General features: G+C 55.0%; 2 protein-coding genes across 13 annotated transcripts in view; one reads left to right on the top strand and one right to left on the bottom strand.

Annotated features, from left to right (window-relative positions):
* Positions 1-12,884, top strand: part of ARHGEF11 (Rho guanine nucleotide exchange factor 11) — a 59,678-nt gene extending 46,794 nt beyond the window's left edge. The window contains exons 24-39 of the mRNA XM_037731892.1: positions 374-520; positions 808-887; positions 1,043-1,168; positions 1,667-1,784; positions 2,632-2,810; positions 3,387-3,462; positions 3,719-3,886; positions 5,080-5,170; positions 5,884-6,009; positions 6,437-6,498; positions 7,401-7,622; positions 7,922-8,284; positions 9,329-9,424; positions 10,320-10,567; positions 10,797-10,986; positions 11,705-12,884. Of these exons, the coding sequence (XP_037587820.1) occupies positions 374-520; positions 808-887; positions 1,043-1,168; positions 1,667-1,784; positions 2,632-2,810; positions 3,387-3,462; positions 3,719-3,886; positions 5,080-5,170; positions 5,884-6,009; positions 6,437-6,498; positions 7,401-7,622; positions 7,922-8,284; positions 9,329-9,424; positions 10,320-10,567; positions 10,797-10,986; positions 11,705-11,763 (2,351 nt within the window). The 3' untranslated portion in view covers positions 11,764-12,884. The remainder of the gene's footprint in view (positions 1-373; positions 521-807; positions 888-1,042; positions 1,169-1,666; positions 1,785-2,631; positions 2,811-3,386; positions 3,463-3,718; positions 3,887-5,079; positions 5,171-5,883; positions 6,010-6,436; positions 6,499-7,400; positions 7,623-7,921; positions 8,285-9,328; positions 9,425-10,319; positions 10,568-10,796; positions 10,987-11,704) is intronic.
* Positions 12,885-14,655: 1,771 nt separating this feature from the next.
* Positions 14,656-20,710, bottom strand: part of LRRC71 (leucine rich repeat containing 71) — a 12,309-nt gene continuing 6,254 nt past the window's right edge. For 3 of the 12 annotated variants that reach the window (XM_017510051.2, XM_017510056.2, XM_037731897.1), the window contains 11 exons: positions 20,235-20,303; positions 19,852-20,011; positions 19,692-19,775; positions 19,503-19,592; positions 18,241-18,390; positions 17,944-18,037; positions 17,124-17,212; positions 15,918-15,959; positions 15,725-15,839; positions 15,192-15,313; positions 14,656-14,886 (listed from right to left, as the gene is read on the bottom strand). In XM_017510051.2, coding sequence (XP_017365540.1) covers positions 14,770-14,886; positions 15,192-15,313; positions 15,725-15,839; positions 15,918-15,959; positions 17,124-17,212; positions 17,944-18,037; positions 18,241-18,390; positions 19,503-19,592; positions 19,692-19,775; positions 19,852-20,011; positions 20,235-20,303 — 1,132 coding nt within the window. In that variant the 3' untranslated portion in view covers positions 14,656-14,769. Of the gene's footprint in view, positions 14,887-15,191; positions 15,314-15,724; positions 15,840-15,917; positions 15,960-17,123; positions 17,213-17,943; positions 18,038-18,240; positions 18,391-19,502; positions 19,593-19,691; positions 19,776-19,851; positions 20,012-20,234; positions 20,341-20,710 lie in introns of all 12 variants that reach the window. The other 9 variants (XM_037731895.1, XM_037731893.1, XM_017510057.2 and 6 more) reach the window with 9 other exon arrangements.

The raw sequence follows: 20,710 nt of genomic DNA, 5'->3' as shown, positions 1-20,710 counted from the left end.
CCACTGCCCGCAGCTCTGCTCACACACCTGGGGACCACTGCCCGCAGCTCTGCTCACACACCTGGGGACCACTGCCCGCAGCTCTGCTCACACACATAGGAATAGGTCCAGAATGCCTAAGACACAAGGGTGGGAAAGAGGCAAATAGGGTGGGGGGCCCCCGTGGGCTGGAGCAACTCCACATTGCCTGTTGCTGTAAGGTCCCCCTCAGTTTTGGCCCTTGGGGTGAGAGATAAGTTGTTGTATGATCTAAAATCAGCACTTCAATTCCCCCAAAAGTAGAGTGGTGGAGGGGCCAGGGCCGGGACTCTAGATACTTGCTGATCTATTTTCTCCCTGGCTTTCTATCCTCCTTGTCACAACCACCACTCAGAGCTGTTTGTGACTGAAGCCTCCCACCTGCGCACACTTCGTGTCCTGGACCTGATCTTCTACCAGCGAATGAAGAAGGAGAACCTGATGCCCAGGGAGGAGCTGGCCCGACTCTTTCCGAACCTGCCTGAACTCATAGAGATTCACAGTAAGGAGCCGGTGCCCCTCCAGACTCCTCCTCTGCTGCCCTTTAGCTTCCTGTTCCACTTTGGCCCACCTGCCAGGACCTCCCTGAGTAGATAACCCCTGACCAATCCCTGGTGAGAAAAAGATCTGTGGATAGCCTGAAACCAGCACTGGAGTTCACCTGAAAGTAAAATGGTTTCCAGACCCTCCCCATGGCACTGATGTCAGAGATTCACTTCTTTCTGTCAGAAAGGTTCTGGCAATTGAGCTCAACCCCAGGCATTTCTAGTTGTTCTCTTCTCACCCTAGATTCCTGGTGTGAAGCCATGAAGAAGCTTCGGGAGGAAGGCCCCATCATCAAAGAGATCAGTGACCTCATGCTGGCCCGGGTATAGCTCCAAACTTTTCCCTCTCGGCAAGGAGATTGGGGAAGGCAGGGTCTTGTTTCCCAAGGCCAGAGAATTTGGCAAAGGAAGGGATAGTCAGGGGACCGGTCCCAGGCAGGGATGTGATGCCTGGTCCTGTGTCCATTCTGCCTCTTTAGTTCGATGGCCCTGCCCGAGAGGAACTCCAGCAGGTGGCTGCACAGTTCTGTTCCTATCAGTCAATAGCCCTGGAGCTAATCAAGACCAAGCAGCGCAAGGAGAGCCGATTCCAGCTCTTCATGCAGGTACGTCTCACCCATGCCTCAGCCTTCCTTCATCTCCATCAAGGTCACCAAGGGTCTCCTGATCTCTCCTTCTGGCCACACCCTTCCTCTCTACAGCAACTCCCTCCATCCTTCCGCACCAGCTCCTCAAAAGCACTGACTCACTCTAGACAAAGAGATGGCTGTTTGTTGAAAAGAATCCTGGATTAGCACTCAGAGGCCTGGCTTACCCACCAGCACCTGTGTGCACTGAGGTGGATCTCAGTTTCCTTGTCTGTAGAGTGGCAGCAGTATACCTGCCCTTCTGTTTTGACCGTATCCCTTCCTTGGGTTGGTGTCTCCCTGCCACCACCAACCCTTCTCTACACCTTTAAGGAAGAAGCTGCCACTACCATTTCTGAGTGACCCATCTGGGGTTAGGACCTGTTTCTCATGTTCACACCCATCCTGGCCCTGAGGCCGTAAGCCAGCTCCCAGCCACGTTGACATCTCCTCCCTTCTGTGTCTCCTGCTGTCTAGGAGGCTGAGAGCCACCCTCAGTGCCGGCGGCTGCAGCTGAGAGACCTCATCATCTCCGAGATGCAGCGGCTCACCAAGTACCCGCTGCTGCTGGAGAGCATCATCAAGCACACAGAGGGTAGGCCTGGGGAGGGGCTCGCACCACAGGCAGCAGGCCTCCTGCCAGACCCTCATTCTGGCACTGCTTTGTGGCCTTAGCAAGTCACTGTGCCTTGTGGCCTTTGGTGTTTTCATCCTTGTCCTGTTGTGGGGCATGTCAGAAGAAAATGATTACAAATGTCCTTTGGAAAATATAAGGTATTCAACAGCAGGAGGAGTAAGGGCCACTACCAGAGGCCCACCTGTGTGGAGCCTTTGTGTAAATCCAGGGAAAGCATCCGGCGCTTGGCACAGGCTGGCACTTAAGGGCACCTGGGTCCCTCTGGTTGAATGGGGCTGGACTTTATCCCCATTCGTGCCCCCTGCAGTGCACAAAAGACACAGCCTACATGGTAACCCTAGAGGAGCAGGGGGCGAAACGGAACAAGGGGGTCTAGCCTCAGCTTGTCACTCTCCCTGGGGTCCTGGGCATCTTTTACTACCCCCAAATTTCAGACATTGGAATCAGGACAGAGAATTGTCAGGAACCCCAGCCTGATTTGAACGGGCTTTCTGGAGGCATTATCGTGACCATTCCCACAGTCTGTCCCCTGCCTCTGTAGAGCTGGCTGTGGTAGAGGCAGGAATTCCCAAGAGCTATCAGTGTCTTCAAAGCAGTGGTCTGTCTGAGACCCGGTGATGCTCAGTAAAAGTTACCCTTATCACTTGAGGTTCCCATGTGAGGCAAGAGTGGCTCACCTCTGCCCACCCACGCCTGCTGGTTTGAAGCAAGCCAGTTGCCATGGATGGATTCAGGCAGATAACAGCTGACGCTGTGATAGACTTCTCAGGCAGCAGCCCTAACCATCTCCTGTCCTATTTGGTAGGTGGCACCTCTGAGCATGAGAAGCTCTGCCGGGCCCGGGACCAGTGCCGGGAGATTCTCAAGTATGTGAATGAGGCAGTGAAGCAAACAGAGAACCGCCACCGTTTAGAGGGCTACCAGAAACGCCTGGATGCCACCGCCCTGGAGAGGGCCAGCAACCCCCTGGCAGCAGAGTTCAAGGTAGGAGGCGGAGGCTACAGCACAGCCAATCCCTCACACTTGTTGTGCACCCTTAGGAGCAGAACTCTGGCCAGGGCTTGGAGAGTCTTAGAGGCAGGAGACACAGACCAGACAGGGTGGCACGATGGAGCCCCAGAAGACACATACCCTGTTATTGTCACCCCGTCCCTAGATGGACAAGGCAGACAGCCCCACTCAGGAAAGACTAGATGTTGGAACTCAGCCTGAAAGAGCAGGGGACGGGGTAGAACTGGAGGTAAGGTGGAGGTCCTCTGGGAGGGAGCGGAGCTGGAGGCATGGCCGGGAAAAGCAGTGTGTGGTCTTTTTAGGACCGTAGCTGGCACATGGTAGGGGCAGGTGGGAGACCCAAAGTCAGAGCCATCAGTATACCTCCCAGCTGGCACATGACATATGACTTCACAGTTACCTTTTTGCTTGTCTTCATCCCCCACAAGAGAGTAAGGGCAAGGACTGTTTCTTATTCACCAATTCCCAGCACCTTAGCACAATGTCTGGCACACAGTAGGTTCTCAAATACTTGAATGAATGAATGAATGAATGGTGTCTCATTAACAGAGCCTGGATCTTACAACCAGAAAAATGATTCATGAAGGGCCCCTGACCTGGAGGATCAGCAAGGATAAGACCTTGGGTATGTGCCGGGGCACTGGGACTGAGCGGGAACCTACAGTGGGTGGGCCTCCCTGGGCTCTTCTCTCTGTTTCCCAAGCATTGAAACATGATTGGAGGTGACATCTTGGGACATGGGAAAGGAGTAATCAGAGAGAGAAATGGGGTCACCAGACTCCCAGGGCTTCCTAGAGTCTCCAAGAGCCTGAGGCTCTACATTGTGCTCGTGAGGGATGAGTGAGACCAGGGAACACCTCCCCCCAACCATACCCCTCCAGACCTTCACGTGCTGCTGCTGGAGGACCTCCTAGTGCTGCTGCAGAAACAGGACGAGAAGCTACTGCTGAAGTGCCACAGCAAGACTGCCGTGGGCTCCTCAGACAGCAAGCAGACCTTCAGCCCCGTGCTCAAGCTCAATGCCGTGCTCATCCGCTCTGTGGCCACAGGTACCTGGGGAGATGGTCCAGGCTGGCCTCGGGCTCGAGGACCGTGATCTCTGTTACTCGTGTCCAGCGAGCGCTGGGTGAGGCAAGGCCAGTCTGGGGCCTTTGCAGGACCTACCTGTCCACCTGTATTCCTTTCCTCCTGTCCTGACCCAGCACAAGCAGGAGGACAGAGTGGGGTAGGATGCGGGTTGCAGGGGGACCAAGAGGAAACTAGACAGCCTCGCGCAGGGGCGGTCAGCAGTCCTCCAGCACAGTGCTGGTTTGGTTGGGATGTGCACACCAAGGATGGGGTAAGAGTGTCTAAGCAGGACTGGGAAGAATGGGATTAGGCAGCATGAGTAGGACACACCTTTCTGCTTCAAGAATGACTTGGGCAGAGCTTGGTTCCAAAAGATGTTAGATGTTAGTACCTACGGTACAGAGCTGTGTCCACTGGACAAAGGCATTTCAGTGAGAAGTGCCATGTGTGTGAGAAAGGGCTCTGGAGCAGGAGTCAAGCAACCAAATTCTCTGGGCTCACTTCCTTCATCTGTGAGATAGGTGTGATACCTACCCTACCTCTTGGGGGCATCAAAAGGGATGACAGGTATGAAAAAGTTTTATAAACTCCTGGCCAGGCTCAGCAGCTCATGCCTGCAAACCCAGCACTTTGGGAGGCCTAGGCAGGTAGATCACTTGAGGTCACGAGTTCAAGACCAGCCTAGCCAACAGGGTGAAACCCCATCTCTACTAAAACAACAAAAATTAACCAGGCATGGCAGCAGGTGCCTGTAATCCCAGCTACTTGGGAGGCTGAGGCAGGAGAATCGCTTGAACCCAGGAGGTGGAGGTTGCAGTGAGCCAAGATCTTGCCACTGCACTCCAGCCTGAGCGACAGAGCAAGACTCTGTCTCAAGAAAAAAAAAAAACATTTTGTCAGTCCTAAGCACCACACACACGTCAGCCATCGCTATTATTAGAGCATGAAAGGAATGGTGGTGGCTGTGAAAGGTGACATTAGGGGTCCTGGAATTTCCTCTGTCCCTTGTGTAAGTGGATTCCAAGTGATCCCGATGACCCACCTCTGTCTCATGCGGCACTCTTCATCCTCACTGAGGGTCAGAGCTTGAGTCCCACTCTGTCACCCTGGCTCAGGCTGCAGTCACACCTGCCGTCCCTAGTACAGGCCCTTCTACCTTCCTTTCCTCACGCAGATAAACGGGCCTTCTTCATCATCTGCACCTCCAAGCTGGGCCCACCCCAGATCTATGAGCTGGTTGCATTGACGTCATCAGACAAGAACACGTGAGACTTGATTGAGGGGTCATCCGTAACTTCAGTCCCCTTGGGACCAGGGTGGTGTGTATGAGGACGGTGGACAGCAAGGCCAGGGCTGGGCCCCAGAGCAGTCCCTGGACAGGGAGTTGGGAAGGGAAGTGGGAGGTAGGTCAGAAGAAGAGAAGCTGGGAGGGGTCGTAACCACTGACCTGGTCACCAGGCCTGCCTCTGGGAGAATGAGCTGGCAGTCTTCCAGCCGCAGCCGCTGCTGCTTCTCTGCTTCCTGCCCTACTCCCTTCACCAACAGGTGAATTAGATTCATGCATCCTCCTCAGGCATTTGCCTCCCACCCAGCCCATGTTATCTGAGAGCAACCGCCAGAGGTGGCGTGGTACAGTGGAAGGAGGCGGGTCGAGTCAACCCCGTTTCCCACCTCCAGGGTTTTCATTTGTAAAATGTGGCTAATGCTCCCTGTTAGAGAATTACTTTAGAGAGAAAACAGAATGCTTTGCACAGAGCGTAACAGAGGGTTGGTGTTCAGGATTTGGTAGCTGCAAGTAATATAACCCCAAGGGAGCAGCCAGGGAGGACTGTATGGGGAGGTGGGCACCTGCCAGGCAGAGGGTCCTTAGGGCCTGAAGAAGGATGTGGAAGCCCTGAAGCAGTGGGCTCAGCACAGGGGTGGTGTGTGCCATGGTCTTGCTCTCACTACAGTCTTCTCTGTTCCTGCCGAGCAACAGATGGATGGAGCTCTTAGAAGAGGCCGTGCGGCATGCCACCAGGCACCCCGGAGCTGCCCCAATGCCTGTCCATCCTCCACCCCCAGGGCCCCAGGAGCCAGCCCACCAGGGGTCTACACCCAGCAGGTGCAATGCTTAGCTCTCCAGACCCTACACTCTCTCCACTCCAAACCGCCCGTTTCCTGCTGCTTCTAAGCCCTTCACCCCAGGGGTGGACAGCCACAACAGGGAAATGCTAGCAGGGAGCAGACAGCTCCAAGCGCTGGCAGATGGAGGAACATGCCCCCTGTCCCTGCTTCCTGTCCCTGTCTGCTCCCCTACAGCCTGCCACCTGGCTGTAATAGAGCCTGAGCCTGAAGTAGGGTGATGGGGGCATAGAGCAGGGGACCAGAGAAGCTCAGCCAGCAGCCCCCCTCCTCACCGGGTTGCCATGCAAACCAGCCAGGTGAGGAGGCCCACACCGTCCTCAGATCCTACTCTATCGCCCATTCTAACACAGAAGTCCAGGATGGAATCTCATGATATCTCACCCTGGGTTGGTTTCCTCCTTCAGGGTAGAACTGGATGACTCAGACGTGTTCCATGGTGAACCTGAACCTGAGGAGCTGCCTGGAGGTAAGGGCCCTGAACTGTGCAGTGGGAGCCAGCACAGGTTGGGTGTGAGTATGGGAGTGATGGGAGAGGCCATCAGGGCCTGGGGTGTGAGGTTTTGATGAAGAGTAGAGAAGAAACAGTGGGAGAAAGTCTGGAGGAGGAAGGAGAGCAGACTGAATAGACTTAGACAAGTGTGAGCTCACTCACCTGACCAGAGATTCCCACCCAGCCTGTCTGGGTGATGGCATCAGCCGTGGAGGAAGAGGAGCAGCCTGGCGGGGTCCCCTGCATCCTCCCGCCAGGGATTACTGCTGGGGAGAGAGATGCGTGCTGCAGCTACAGGAATGGGAAACATGGGGGGCCGGGGAGCTCAAAGGGCTTCAGATGCACTAACCGTGATGGGATTGGTAGAGGGGACAGCATTCTCATTGAGAGCTTGTGTGTGAAGTAACCTGGGGTCTTGGGTTTCAGGAGAAATCTCAGGCTTCCTGGCTGGGTCCCTGTTGTTTCCTTCTGCTTAGAATGCTCTTCCTCCTAACGCCACATCTCCTTCGCGTCTTTGTTCCAGTGCCCCCTTCGCCCAATCTGTTTAACGCCAGCACTGCCCAGCCCCCATGCCCTGCTCCGTTGTTTTCTTCTTTCCCGTGGAAGTTACCGCCTTCTAACAAACTGACTGACTGACTGAAGTGTCTTATTTTTGTATGTCCCTCCACTGGAATGTATGCTCAGCACGGGCAGGGATCTTTTTGTTTTGCTTACTGTTATATGCCTAGAGCCTGGGACAGTGCCAGCCAAAGGAAGTGTCCAGTGACCAACTGTAGCATGAACCGGTGTTCCCAGCCCCTCAGCTCCAAAGCTGCGCATGGGCTCTCCCTTATGTGCTCTCTCCCTTTCCCTGCCTGGCAGTGTTCTCTCATCCAAAGCAGGTACTGGGCCCCAGCAGAGGGTCCAAGGGAAGCACCCGGTCCTGCTAGAGGACCCTGAGCAGGAGGGCAGTGCGGAGGAGGAGGAACTGGGTGTCCTGCCTTGCCCTTCCACATCCCTGGATGGAGAGAACCGGGGCATCAGGACAAGGAACCCCATCCACCTGGCCTTCCCAGGCCCTCTGTTCATGGAAGGCCTCGCTGATTCCGCTCTGGAAGATGGTGAGTGCCTGAAGGCCCTGGCATCAGCCTCTGGTCCCCAGTCGCACAGCCTATGTAAACTGACAGGTACCTGCACCCTCCACCTTCCCAAAGGCTCTCCCTGGTGTACTTGAGGAGAGGTGGATGCAGAGACAAATGTCATTGCCCAGCCAACCCCCACCAGCTAGTTGGCCAAAGCCCTCCAGCTCCACCTGTGCCTGAGGTCACCACCTTGGGTGGGGTCAGTGGGGCAACACAGCGATCCTTCTGACATGGTGTGTAGTCCCATGCTGGGAAGACATCACCCGTTTCCCCTCCAGTGGAGAACCTGCGCCGCCTGATCCTGTGGAGCCTGCTGCCAGGTCACACCATGGAAACTCAGGCTGCCCAGGAGCCCGAGGACGACGTGACACCCACACCTTCCGTCATCAGCGTCACCTCTCACCCCTGGGACCCAGGCTCCCCAGGGCAAGCCCTCCCTGGGGGTGAAGGGGACAACACCCAGCTTCCAGGGCTGGAGGGGGAACGGCCAGAGCAGGAGGACATGGCTCTCTGTTCTCTGGAAGATCTACCCCCAAGGACCAGAAATTCTGGGATATGGGAATCTCCAGAACTGGATAGGAATCCGGCTGAAGAGGTTTCAAGCACAGAGGCAGCAGGAGGTTACAAAGTTGTGAGAAAAGGTAAAATACATAGGCACGTCCAGTGGGGGGAAAAGCACCCTTGCTAGGTGAGATAAGTCTTTGGAACAGGTGCTTCCCTGTATTCCCCCTGGGTGTCGTGTGAGCAGAGACCTACGCTGGGTCCTGGAAGAAGGAGACACGCCGATATCAGGCAGGCTTTGGAGTTGGACAGTGGAGATTCGGAGCTTAGCTCTGCCACTTAATATCTGCGTGGCTTTAGAGAAAATTTTGAATCATCGCTCAACTTCATTTTGTAACACATAGGACATTTCTTTCTGCCTGGCACAAACCAACTGCCAGAACCAGTCTCTGTTAGCGCTCCTCACTGAGCTCCTGGTCCCGGGGAAAAGAGCCACCCTTCCCAGGAGCCTCAGCCCTGGACAGACAGGGTGGGGGCACGCAGCCCCTCACGCCACGTGACAGCACTGAGGGCAACAGGTGGCAGCTGGGCCTGGAGGGCGTGGAGGACAAGGCTGGGAAGACACCTGGCGAGTGAGGGGTCTGGGGAGTGAACAGGCGACAGGAAGGCAGCCCAGGTTGGGGAGCACCGTGGGCGGCCTTGAGACAAGCTCGCAGGGAGGCAGACAGGTTTGCCCAGCCAGCCCGAGCAGTGAGCCCAGGGAGGAAGGTCCCCACCCCGGGAAGAGTGGGCTAGTCTGAGAGGGCGGCAAGAAAGGCAGAACAAAGCCTGGGGCACACATGGGGCAGGGTTCCGCACTAGGGGTCTTGCGGCAGGAGCTTCCTGCCCTCCCCTGGGGCTCCGCTCTGCCTCCCTTCCAGTAGCATTTTCATTCCATCTGCCGGAGGCCTGCCTGTCTCCTGGGTTTCTGGGAACTGACCTTCCTTCTCTCTCTCGGTGAATTGGTGGAAAGTTCTCTGCGCTGCCTGGGATGTCATCGTGTATGATCTTGTGTTCACCTTGTTCTTCCCGTTTTCTCCTCCCCCTGCCCCCACCTCCTGCCCTCTCTCCTTCCTGCTCGCTCTCCCTTCCCTTTCCTTGTCTTTCGGTCTCTCCTCTTCCTGGTGGTGGTGGTGTCGGTGCAGCTGAGGTGGCAGGCAGCAAGGTTGTCCCTGCACTACCAGAGAGTGGCCAGTCACAGCCTGAGCCGCCTGAAGTGGAAAGCGGAACAAAGGCTACGGGTAATAACTTTCTCCTCGGAGCCAAAGACAGGCCAGGACTGGCGTGTGGGACCTGAGGGCAGAGCCGGACCCCTGCCCGTGGTCACACACACACCCACCAGCTGCCTGGAAAGGGGAGGAGGAAGATGTGGACCTACGGACGCGGACGGGCCCTGTGCTGTCCGTCGAGCCTTAAGAAGCCACCTGTCCAGGCTCCTGTTCAGAGCAGCAGGGATAAACACCTGTGTGCACTTGTGAGAGGGGCAGGGAAGGGTGGCCTGGTGCCGGGAGCCCGGTGTCCTTCACCTGATGCTCGAGCAGCTTCCCCACCCCAGACGCCACTCCAGTGTCACTGTGGAAAGCAGCTCAAATGGCCTCCCAGGTTCTGCGGTGGTTCTCTGAGCTTCCTGCCTGTCAGGAACCCTCCAAATCTTTCCTCCAGCTGTCTCTGACGCCCCTTAGTTGGGTCGAGGGACCTCCAGAGGTTTGTGGTATGGATGGCGGAGGAGCAGGGCAGGGCTGCAGTTCATGCAGAGCCAGAGTCAGGCAGGGCGAGAGGGCTGCTCCCTGCTCCTTTCAGAAGAGGCTGAAACCAGCCCCTGATCTGTTTACTCAAGGGGGAGCCACTCCCGTTTCCCCAAATGAAACACTACAGCCCCACACTTCTCCCTTGAGTTCACTGCTCAGCATCTCCCCCAGGTTGGGGCCAGACTGAGCAAAGTATCATCTAGAAAGACTGGGGAGCAGGGCTTTTAGGGGGCTGGCAGACAGTGAGCAAGGCTCACGTGCCCCGAGTTCGCCTGGAGAGGGCTGACTGGCCTGCACTGTCAGGCGGCTGGGGACCCCACAAGAGTGGGAGGATAGCTCCAACTTCTCTGTGTGCCTCCTGATTGCTTTTCTCTTCTTGTGGGGACAGGGAACTGCTTTTATGTCAGCATGCCAGCAGGACCCCTGGACTCAAGCACTGACCTTTCAGGGGCCCCCATGAGCCCCCCTCAGCCTGACAGCCTCCCTGCAGGGCAGATAGAGCCTCAGCCTCAGCTGCAGGGAGGCAATGGAGATCCAAGACGCCCCAGCCGCTCTCCGCCAAGCCTGGCCCTCAGGGACGTGGCCATGATCTTCCGTACCATCGAGCAGCTCACCCTCAAGCTCAACAGGCTCAAGGTGAGGGAAACAGGACTTGTCCCTGCAAGACTTCAGTCCATCACCCCAAAACCATTCCCCATGAGCCCTAGATCCTGTCCTGGCCCAGGGATCTTCCCCCAGCCCACCCAGCCACCCTTAAATCACACCCCCTTCCCCAAGGCCCAGCACAGATCAGAGTGTGACCCCTTCCCTAGGGGCCTTAGGAATAGAAGGACTTGAGCAGACATTCCCCCGCCGACTCTTCCAGGACATGGAGCTGGCCCACAGAGAGCTGCTCAAGTCCCTTGGGGGAGAGTCATCTGGTGGCACCACGCCTGTGGGCAGTTTCCACACAGAAGCAGCTCGATGGACAGACGGCTCCCTCTCACCTCCCGCTAAGGAGCCCCTGGCTTCTGACTCCAGGAACAGCCATGAACTGGGGCCCTGCCCTGAGGATGGTGAGTGAAGCCAGGTCCCTCTTGGCACCTACTGTGAGGGAGAAGTCTTCCAACTTGTGAGGATGCATTGCCAAGCAGTAAGAGATGGTGGTTCTGAGAGTCTGGTTTGCCCTTGAGTGAAATGAATTCATTTCCTCAGCTTCAGAGAGGGACCCCACAGATGCTTCCCCGCAAAATGGGGAGCTTAGAATTGAGCGTTCTTATTCCTTGTGCTATGGAGGTAACAAACCAGGAGGAACCTGGTCTCACATCCAAGACCTTTTTTCCTTTTTTAAATTATTTTCATTGTGTGTGTGTGTGTGTGTGTGTGTGTGTGTGTGTGTGTGTGTTTATATATAATATTTGAGATAAGGGCTCGCTATGTTACACTGGTCTCAAACTCCTGGGCCCAAGTGATCTGAAGCAGCTGGGATTGCAGGTGCATACCGCAGTGCTGGCCTAAGACTCATGCTGATTAAATGGTTCAGAACCATACTGGGTGATCCAGGCTATGTTGTAACTCAGGAAGACTTGGCACAAACCTACTTGACCTAAGGGCTTTCGGGGCTGATACAAGTGGAGTTTGGTAGATAGCCCTTTTCAAGCCTTACAAGAAACTAGGGTTTCTGGAGGAGAGGGAAGGTGCTGAAGGAGCATGAGCTGAACACTTTCGAGACAAAACATGTGGAAGTGGTGGCCTCAGGCTGGCCAGTGCCTCACCTTCATCCTCCTCCTGCAGGCTCTGACACCCCCCTGGAAGAGAGCGCAGCAGACGCAGCCGCCTCACCAGGACCTTAACCATGCAAAACACCAAATCCTCTGCGTCCCCACTCCTCCTTCAGGGACTGGCCTGAGACCAGACCCAGGGTGGGGGGATCCTAACTCTTCTCGCTGTGGAGGAGGCAGTTGGGGAAACTAGGATCCAGCCAAGGCCTGGGGGGAGACCCGCATGTTGCTTGGTCTGCTCAGATCGGAGTCAAGTTTCAGTGTCTTTTCCCTCCCTCAGCCCGACCCTCTAAGGCCTGGTGTCTCCTAAGCATGCTGACTGCATCTGAAAGGCCCCCACTCACCATGGCTGCCCTCACCCACACATGCGCGTACATGTGCACGCCTGGACGGGCGCTGCCCTCAGACACGCAGGTGAGAGGAGGAGGCTCCTGTGTAAATGCACTTTCTTCCTCCCCTCTCTCCACAAGACCCCAGGCGGAGGTGGGTGCCTCCCCGCCCGTTGTCACTTTGGTCCTATAAATATGTATGTATTGTATGTGCATCTTTGCTATTGTAAATAACTGACCTTTTTTGTTCCTGTTCCTGGAGTGCTGGAGACAGTTATGGAAGGAGCTGCTAAGGGAAGAGAGGGTTCACTTGTAACTCCCAGTTAACCCAGCGCCAGAATCAGGCCTAAACGGGGAGCCAGGCCTGAGCGTCCCTGTCCCTGTGAGTGGGAAGGTCTAGCTCCCTGTCCCACCTGGCTCCGGAGCCTGCCCTCCACAGCATGCTGCCGAGCTGCTCCCTCCCTCCCTGGGCTCCTCATCTTCGCAAGATGGGACCATGGGAGTTTCTCGCCCCACCTATGTCCCCTCTTCCCCACCCTGTCCCTGTAGAAAACCAGTGAAGCAGGTACGGAGCTAAAGACTGGGCCCCAGGAGGTGGGGAGAGTGTCCCTGAATTCACCCAGTACCATCCAAGGGGCCGCCGCAGCGTCAGCCCCATCACCACATCCTCACCAACTCCCTGATGAATAGAATATACACACTGTGCTAGGTGTATATATACATATATATATATATATATATATATATAATATATAAAATATAGATATGGAAATGACTGTTTTGCTGTTAAGATGATGTATACTCTTTTATTTTCTTCCTTTCATGGTTAAGATTTTTTTTTAAGAAAAGTTAAATATTCTTCAATGGTGGTGTGTGTGTGTTTCTTGGAATCGCCATGATAAAAGATTCAGTGTTTGTTCCCTGTAATACTGGTTAGGATTGGATAGTGGGATCCAGAGGGAGCCCTCCCACCCCCAGACCCTGATCTTGCCTCTTCCCTCCCAGAGCTTCAGATGTGCACTCACTGAACTGGGGGCTGGGCACACTGAAGTTATACAACCTCCATGGAGAAAACATGACAAAACACTGAACTCAGTTACACACACACGACACACACACACACACGTGTGTGTGTGTGTGTGTGTATATATATATATATATATATATATATATATATATATATATATATATATATAAAGGAGCTAGTGGACCCCGAGTCAAGAGGTCTCATGAGCTGCCCTCAGTGAGCTTCAGTACTTTAAAAGCCGAACCTAAGCAGGAGGGTTCCCTCAGGCCCAGCCAGTTCCTCACTGTCATCACCCATCCACATCCCACAGACACAGCCACATCACCAAGACTGTAGCCAAATCACCTCTGTCTCCCGGCATTCAGGGTTGGATTCCAGTGACAAATTCTCTTCCACCCCTGAATATCCAATACCCTGACTCCTGTACCTCTCACAATCCTCGGCTGTGTCCTCATTAGGGTACAGTCTAGTTGGGCATCAGAACTGATACAGGAGTCATTACTGGTGAAGGGTGGAGATAAGGATATGGGCTGAAGGGGTCACCAAAGCTCTAGAGGACATGGCAGGGTTCCCTGCAGAAGCTGGGGTGACTGACCATCATCCAGCACCTCAATGTGTTCAGTGTTGGGAATTCAAAGAAATGATGGGTTTTCCCTGGAGAAGCTCACTCCGCAGTTAGCTGCAGAAGAGATAGCTGAGGCAGTGAGACCAGGAGGGCTCCAGGCACTCAGAGACAGGAGACAGGCCCAGGTGCCACTGAGCCACATAGTAAGATGGCAGGACAAGGGAATTCTAGGTAGGCGGAGGCAATGGAATGAGGGAAGTGGGACTAGAGAATGTGGAACAGGTTGAATCAGAAGTGAGGAAGGGAGGCTGGTCCTTGTTGATCTGCGCCTTCTCAGACACTCCTGTAGGTTATAGGTAGGCTCCTCAGAAGCCAGTCCTGTGCTCTCTGGGCACTGGTAGGGGACCTCAGCAGAGGCAGCACTGAAGGGTAAGGGTCTGGGGCCCCTGACTTGGCTCGGGAACCTCACACCTCTGGTTTCAGATTGCTGACTTCTGCAGGCAATGTTATTAGGGTTCATGTTCAATGCTTGGCCTTTGCTGTGTAGACGTTGAGAGTTTAGCACCCTCTCCAAAGTGGCCTGCCAGGCCTTTGTTCATTCTCTTCACCTGAGCCCTTTACTGCTCCTCCAAACCAGTCAGACACCTGGGCCAGCCAGGCAGGGAGGCAGAGGGGAGCGGGTGTGGAGCCTGTGTGCTCCATTCCTCTGCTTTACCTACTCCTGCTTCCACTCCCCCTCCCAAGCCTGTGCGTGTCAGTTACTAACCCCTATCCCAAATCTTTCTGAATGCAAACCCTGGCATAATGCATGTCCCCTAGGGAGCACAGTAGGGGAATGGCTATTGCCAGAGCAAGGAAGAACTAGCCCCCAGGAGGCAGAAAGGCAATGCTCCTGGCTAGCTGAGGCCAGGGAGCTGAGATCATCCCCAGCAGAACTGTAATGCAGACCATCACTTTTCAGCCATTCCTGGCCATGTAGCATGGACAGACACACAAAATCCAAATGTTCTAAGTAGTTCTGGAAGAAGTTTTCAGACAACATCAAGGAAGAGAATAGCAACAGACTTTGTTATTGGTCTGAGAGCTCCCCCAGGAAGGTCAGTCCACACAGGGACAGGAGGTGCTTCTGTGGCTCAGAGACAAGCAGGTGGGAGGGGCTAGGAGAAGAAAGCCATGGCCTCGTCCTCCCTGAGCTTGACCTTAATGGGGTCCCTTGGCAACATCAGTTCCTGGATCTTGGCATACGCAGGACATTGTGGAGCAAAGCAATTTTTCTGAAAAGAGGAAAAGGAAGGCTGACATCTGACAAGGAGAATGAAGATTGGTCCTCTGGGAGAAAAAAAAAATGGTCCTGGGGCAGGGTGGGTTAAGGGCTGGGAGACATGCAGAAAAAGTGATTAATACTGTTGATCTTTCAGCAATAGGAGTGGAGGTTTTCTTGTGATTTTTTAAAAAAGAAGCAGAGAAGCTACAGACCTTCCTTGAAAACAGGGAGAGAGACCCTCCTGCAATAGCTGTGGAGTGTGACAGCTGATAGGGGCAAGCTCTCCTTTGGCAGGAGAGAGTGAAAGGGACTCACAGCCAGGGACAGCCACAGCAGCCCCACTGGACCCTTGGACACACTCTTGGCCTTGGAGAACTGCACCTGGTGCTGCACCGTGGCGAGGAAGCCCTCCAGCCCCACCTCTGTGATGTGGTTCCCTGGTGGAAGATGCAGAGAGGTGATCTCTTAACAGGCCTCTCTGGCACCTGTCACACCAGAAACATCCAGCAGCCCAGCTCCCCACTCCAGACTCACTGGCTGTGGCCCACCCTTCCCTGACCTGGCCCTTCACCCAGCTCTCCTGTAATTCTCTAACTGTCCCTCACTCTTTCCTATTCTTCCCTCTCCCATTCCCCATCTCTCCAACTCCCCTCATTACTCATCGCCTGTCCTCAGTCTCCTCCCAGACTCGGCACTTCCCCTGGCTCCCCAAGTCCTGTGCAAGAGAGCCTTGGGGGACATGTAGCCCAAAGATGGGAGGACCAGGTCTGCTCCATGGAGTCAGGACAGGCACCCTCAGACAGGACAGCGCCTCATGGCAGAAAGACAGGGGAGGTTGGCAGACATACGGAGGAGGTTGAGGTGCAAAAGGACCTTGTTCCCAGGCATGAAAACTTTCCCAGCTCGGTGCTCCACCGGCTCCAGGAGAGGGTTGATCACCTCAGTAGCCTCAATAACCAGCTGCTAAAGCAGAATACTAATTGCAGCAGGCAGCGGAGGAGCTGGTCAACAGGCCATCATCCATTCATTCATTCAACATACATGTTTTGACTGCCGGCTATACTCCAGGCTTTGTCCTAGGTGCTGGGGATACAAAAATAAATAACCCATACCCTCAAGAAGCTCCTTTGTATGGGGGAGCCAGAAAGTGAAACAGTAATGTGGTCTAGAGTGACCGCTAACAGAGGTAAGCTCAGGGCACTGTGGGAGCCGGAAAACGGATACCTAGGCCAGGCCAGGAGGGGTCTCCTGGCTGAGGAGGGCGGTGAGCTGAAATGTGGATGCACATGATATTGTCAGATGAAGATGGGAAAGGTGTTCTAGGCAAAGAAAGCAGGTGCTTTCTTTTGTTCTGGAGGCGTGAAACAGTATGTGGCATTCAGGTGTTACTGTTTCCCAACACCTAAAGCAATAAGGAGAATGGATCGGAGGGAAGTGACAAAGACGGCAGGATGAAAAGAAATTGCAGTAGTCCTAGTGACAATCAACAGCCTGATCGAGACAGAAGCAGAGACGAAAAATGGGAATTGAAAGGCAACCCCACCCTCTTCCGCCCTCTGAAAGGCCTTTTTTGTAAGATTTTGTCTTGGGTGCCAGAGAAGACTCCTGAAAGCAGAGGCCCCTTCCCTGCCTAGGATGTGCAGGGGGTCTTCTGATGGAAGAGAAAAATACAGAGAGGCAGACCCTCAGGCAGCTGACAGAACCGAGGGCTGGGGGGACAGCAGGAAGCACTGGAGACAGCCCAGGAAGATTTCCAAAGCAAGGAGCAAGGTGGTCCAAGTTGAAAGGGGGCAGAGAAGATCCAGGGGCAAGAGAGGGTCTGAAGAAGGACCCATGCACAGGGAAGCATGGGGCAGTGCCATGACTATAAAAATGCCCAACTTCCCCGGAGAGCTGCCGAGAGGGGCAAAAAAGAGGGTGCTTTGTTCCCATGCAACTGTCCAGGCAAGTGACGGAGATGGTGTGATGAACTGAGGGCCTCTAGGGGAGCAGCCTGGCTGAGTTGAGACAGCGGATCCGAAGTGTGGGCTATTAACAGGCAAGGAAAAGCAGAAGGGACCTGCTCCCATGATTCCCACAGAAGCCCAGGGTGAGATGGGAGCAGGTTCAAGTGAGGTTGGGACAGGAGTGAAAGACAAATTGGAAGGTAAATGGCTGCTGCCACTGCATGGGGCTGGAGACCATGTTCCAGGAGGGGCTGGGATCCCAGGGGTGTGCCCTTTGCCTCCATTCCTCCCGGCAGCTTACCTCCGACTCTGGGAGGATGCTGCGCTTCTCTCTGCTCCCGATCTTGATCCCTTTTATCCTGCTTGGCTTCTGCTCAGGGATGGTTACCTCTGGGGCCAGAAGAGGAGCCAGAATGCACAGTGCACATTTCTGATACCACCCAGGCTCCCTCCCCAGAGAGAACAGGCTAGGTGAGGCAAAGACACCCCCCAACCATGGTTTTGGGTGCAGTAGAAATGGCTGGAGGGGGCTGGGCGTGGTAGCTCACAACTGTAATACCAGCAATTTGGGAGGCGAAAGTGGGAGGATCACCTGAGGTCAGGAGTTCTCAGCCAGCCTGGCCAACATGGTGAAACACCACCTCTACTAAAAATACAAAAGTTAGCAGGGCATGGTGGTGCATGCCTGTAATCCCAGCTACAGTAGGCTGGGACAGGAGAATTGCTTGAACCCAGGAGGCGGAGACTGCAGTGAGCCAAGATCACACCTCCGCACTCCAGCCTGGGTGACAGAGTGAGACTCCATCTCAAAAAAAAAGAAAGACAAGAGAAGAAAAAGAAAAAAGAAATGACTGGAGGGGGACCCCAGCTAGGTGAGTGGGTTCTTTGAAGACAGAGCCACAGAGCACCAGCTCCGACAAAGGGGATGTAGAGAACAGTGGCTCAGGACATCCGGGCAGACGAGGCTCCCCACATCATCCCCCTGTGAGAAGGAAATCAGGCCCAGAGAGACATGGTGAGGTGAGCTCCAGGCAGGCACGCCCAGGCCCAGAACAGCCTCCTGCACCCTGCTCAGCACTCTTTCCTCCTCCATGTGGGAAGGAGGAGGCGCCTGCACTTACTCCCCTTGCCTGCCTTTGTGGCATCTTCTTTCTTAGGGGTTCCTTGTGTGGGCGACTGCCCAGCCCCTGACTTCTCCTCTTTCTTGGTCAATTCCTGTGGAGAATGTGAGAAGAGAAGTTCAAGTCCCGCCTCCGGAGGGGATGGGCAGTGGTGAGGGAAGGAGCAGGTTAGGACCTGAGGCCTTAGGGGGAATTCAAAGGCCCATGTGGCCTTCTTCCCTCCACCGCCTCTGCACGTGGTGGAAGCCCCCTCTGCTGTCCATCCAGCACCCAGGCTCTGTCCCATTGCACACCTACCCATGATTTCTCCTTTTTCTTGCCCAGGCCCTTAGGTGTTTTCATTGGCTGCGTCTTGTCTGTCTTGTCCAACAATGTGCTGTTGCTGATCCCTACCATCTGACCCTTCTCACGGTCTGTTTTGGAGTCCCCGTGTCTCGAGGAGGAGGGCTGTGCTCACAAAGGGGAAGGGAGGAAGGAACAAGCCAGAGCCCCTTCCTCAACGGGAGCATGAAAGGTAGCTGTACCCATACCTGGGGAGCAGTGGAGCTGACAGCACCCTCCCACCCACCTCCCTGCCTAAATGCTAAAATAATTTGTAATGGACTCCTCTGGCGTGAGATGCTTTGGGGAAGAAATAGAAATAGCAGAGGGACCTGGGTGGGGGTGAGATGAAGGGTGAGGCAGGATCTCAGACTCTCATACTGAGGTGGGAAAATAGCAGCTAACTTTTATTGAGCTAAGTGCCAGGTGCTATTTTAAATGGATTGCAGGAATTAAGTCATTAAATCCTCTCAACAGTCATGAAATAGGTACAGTTATCCCCACTTACAGATGAAAAAACTGAAGCAAGGAGAAGTTAAGTAACAGGCACGGCACAGTGGTTTATGCCTGTAATCCCAACACTTTGGGAGGCCAAGAGGGGCCGGATCACTTGAGACCAGGAGTTCGAGACCAGCCTGGTCAACACAGCGAAACCCCATCTCTATTAAAAAGTCCAAAAGTCAGCCAGGCCTGGTGGCGCACACCTGTAATCCCAGCTACTCAGGTGGTTGAGGCAGGCGAATAGCTTGAACCCTGGAGGTGGAGGTTGCAGTGAGCCAAGATTGTGCCACTGCACTCCAGCCTGGGCAACGGAGCCAGACTCCGTCCCAAAAGAAAAAAAAAGAAGTTAAGAAGTTTAGTTATCCCAAATATCCTGCACATAATTAAATAAAGCAAAATATTCTACCGTTTAAAAAAAAGAAGCTAAGAAGTTTAGTAACATGCCCAAGGTCACAAGCTAGGATATGGATAAGCCGGACTTCAGGTCCAGATGGTCTAAATCTAGTGTCCTGTCTCTTAACCAATACACTCTACTGCCCACAGGGTGGTTCTGCAATTAGAGCCCGCCCAGCAGGGGCTTGGCAAACGTTTGTGCAGAAGTCGGAGGGAAAGACAGTCACGACAGAGGATGGAGATTTAACCGGATGGCCAGTTTGCTTAAAAGCAGCGGACTTGGGAAGTGGGCTCGAGGGTTAGAGGGCCTCTCCACTGGTCCCCGGGGCCTGGGGGTTCCTCACCGATTGCGAGCGCTCCTGCGTCCCTTTCTCCAGCAGGAGGCGCCGGCGCTCCACCACCTCGGTGTGCGTCAGCTCGAAGGGTCGCAGGACCTGCGGAAGGCGGGCGCCCAGAGGTCGGGCGCCAGCGGAGTCAGGGTCGGCTCCCCCCGGCCAGTCCTGGTCCCGGACCCACCTGGTCGGCACACTCACCTCCGCCAGCTTCAGGGCGCCCTTGTCCTGGATGCGGTTGTGGGCCAGGGACAGCCAGAGCAGGGAACGGTTCAGCCGGAGGCCCTAAGGGTGGTCAGGGAGGCGTGAGCCACCCGAGCCCCCCCTGCTCCCAGCGGGTCTCTCCCCGCTGCACACTCACGTCCGCGATGTAGCCCGCGCCCTCGTCCCCGATGTGGTTGAAGCCCAGGTTGAGTGAGACGAGGGTCCGGTTGCAGCTGTGCAGCGTGGACAGCGCCTGGCCCAGGAGTTGCGCCCCGCGGTCATCGATGTTGTTGTTCCGCAGAGACAAGTGCGCGATCCTGGGCAGCCGGAGGGAGAATGTGGGTCGCTGGAAACTGTGCAGCGCGTCCGCCGGAATTTGGGAAGCTTGACGGCTTGAGGAGCCGTCTGGTCTGAGGATGTAGGGGCAGGAATCCAGGGCCCTTGCCGGGATGGTAGGGGGACAAGGAAGGCTGGGGACTAAAAATGCCTTGGGATTTCAAGACAGGCCCAGAGGAAGGGGGTGCGGGCTGGGAGTCTCACGTGCTGTCCAAGGCCATGAGCTTGTGATAGGACTGCTCCGGCAGTGGGTTCCCCTCCAGAGACACCTTCCTGAGGGCAGGGGAGATCTGAGAATCAGAAGGTACCACTGAGGCCAGGTAAGGGAGGAAGTGTGGGTCTCTGGGAAGCAGCTAGGAAACAGTCGAAGGATTGCCCCCCAATATAGAAAATATATGTGACAATTCCCCAGACTAAAAATTCAGAGGTGCGGCCATCTGAAGGGGCTGCTCCACAAAGCTGGCATCCGTGGCAGGGTGGCCTCTAAGACGGCCTTCGGTGGTCCCCACTCCTAGAACTCATGCCCCTGTGTCATCCTTTCCCCTTGAGTGTGGACTTCACATTAGAAGTGACTTACTTCTGGCCGGGCATGGTGGCTCACACCTGTAATCCCAGCACTTTGGGAGGCTGAGGAGGATGGATTGCATGAGCTCAGGAGTTAGAGACCAGCCTGGGCAACA

This window comes from Cebus imitator, unplaced genomic scaffold (genome assembly GCF_001604975.1).
Source record: "Cebus imitator isolate Cc_AM_T3 unplaced genomic scaffold, Cebus_imitator-1.0 Scaffold427, whole genome shotgun sequence".
Lineage (NCBI taxonomy): Eukaryota > Metazoa > Chordata > Mammalia > Primates > Cebidae > Cebus > Cebus imitator.
Note: the sequence above shows the minus strand (reverse complement) of the source record. Positions and strands in the feature narration are given on the sequence as shown.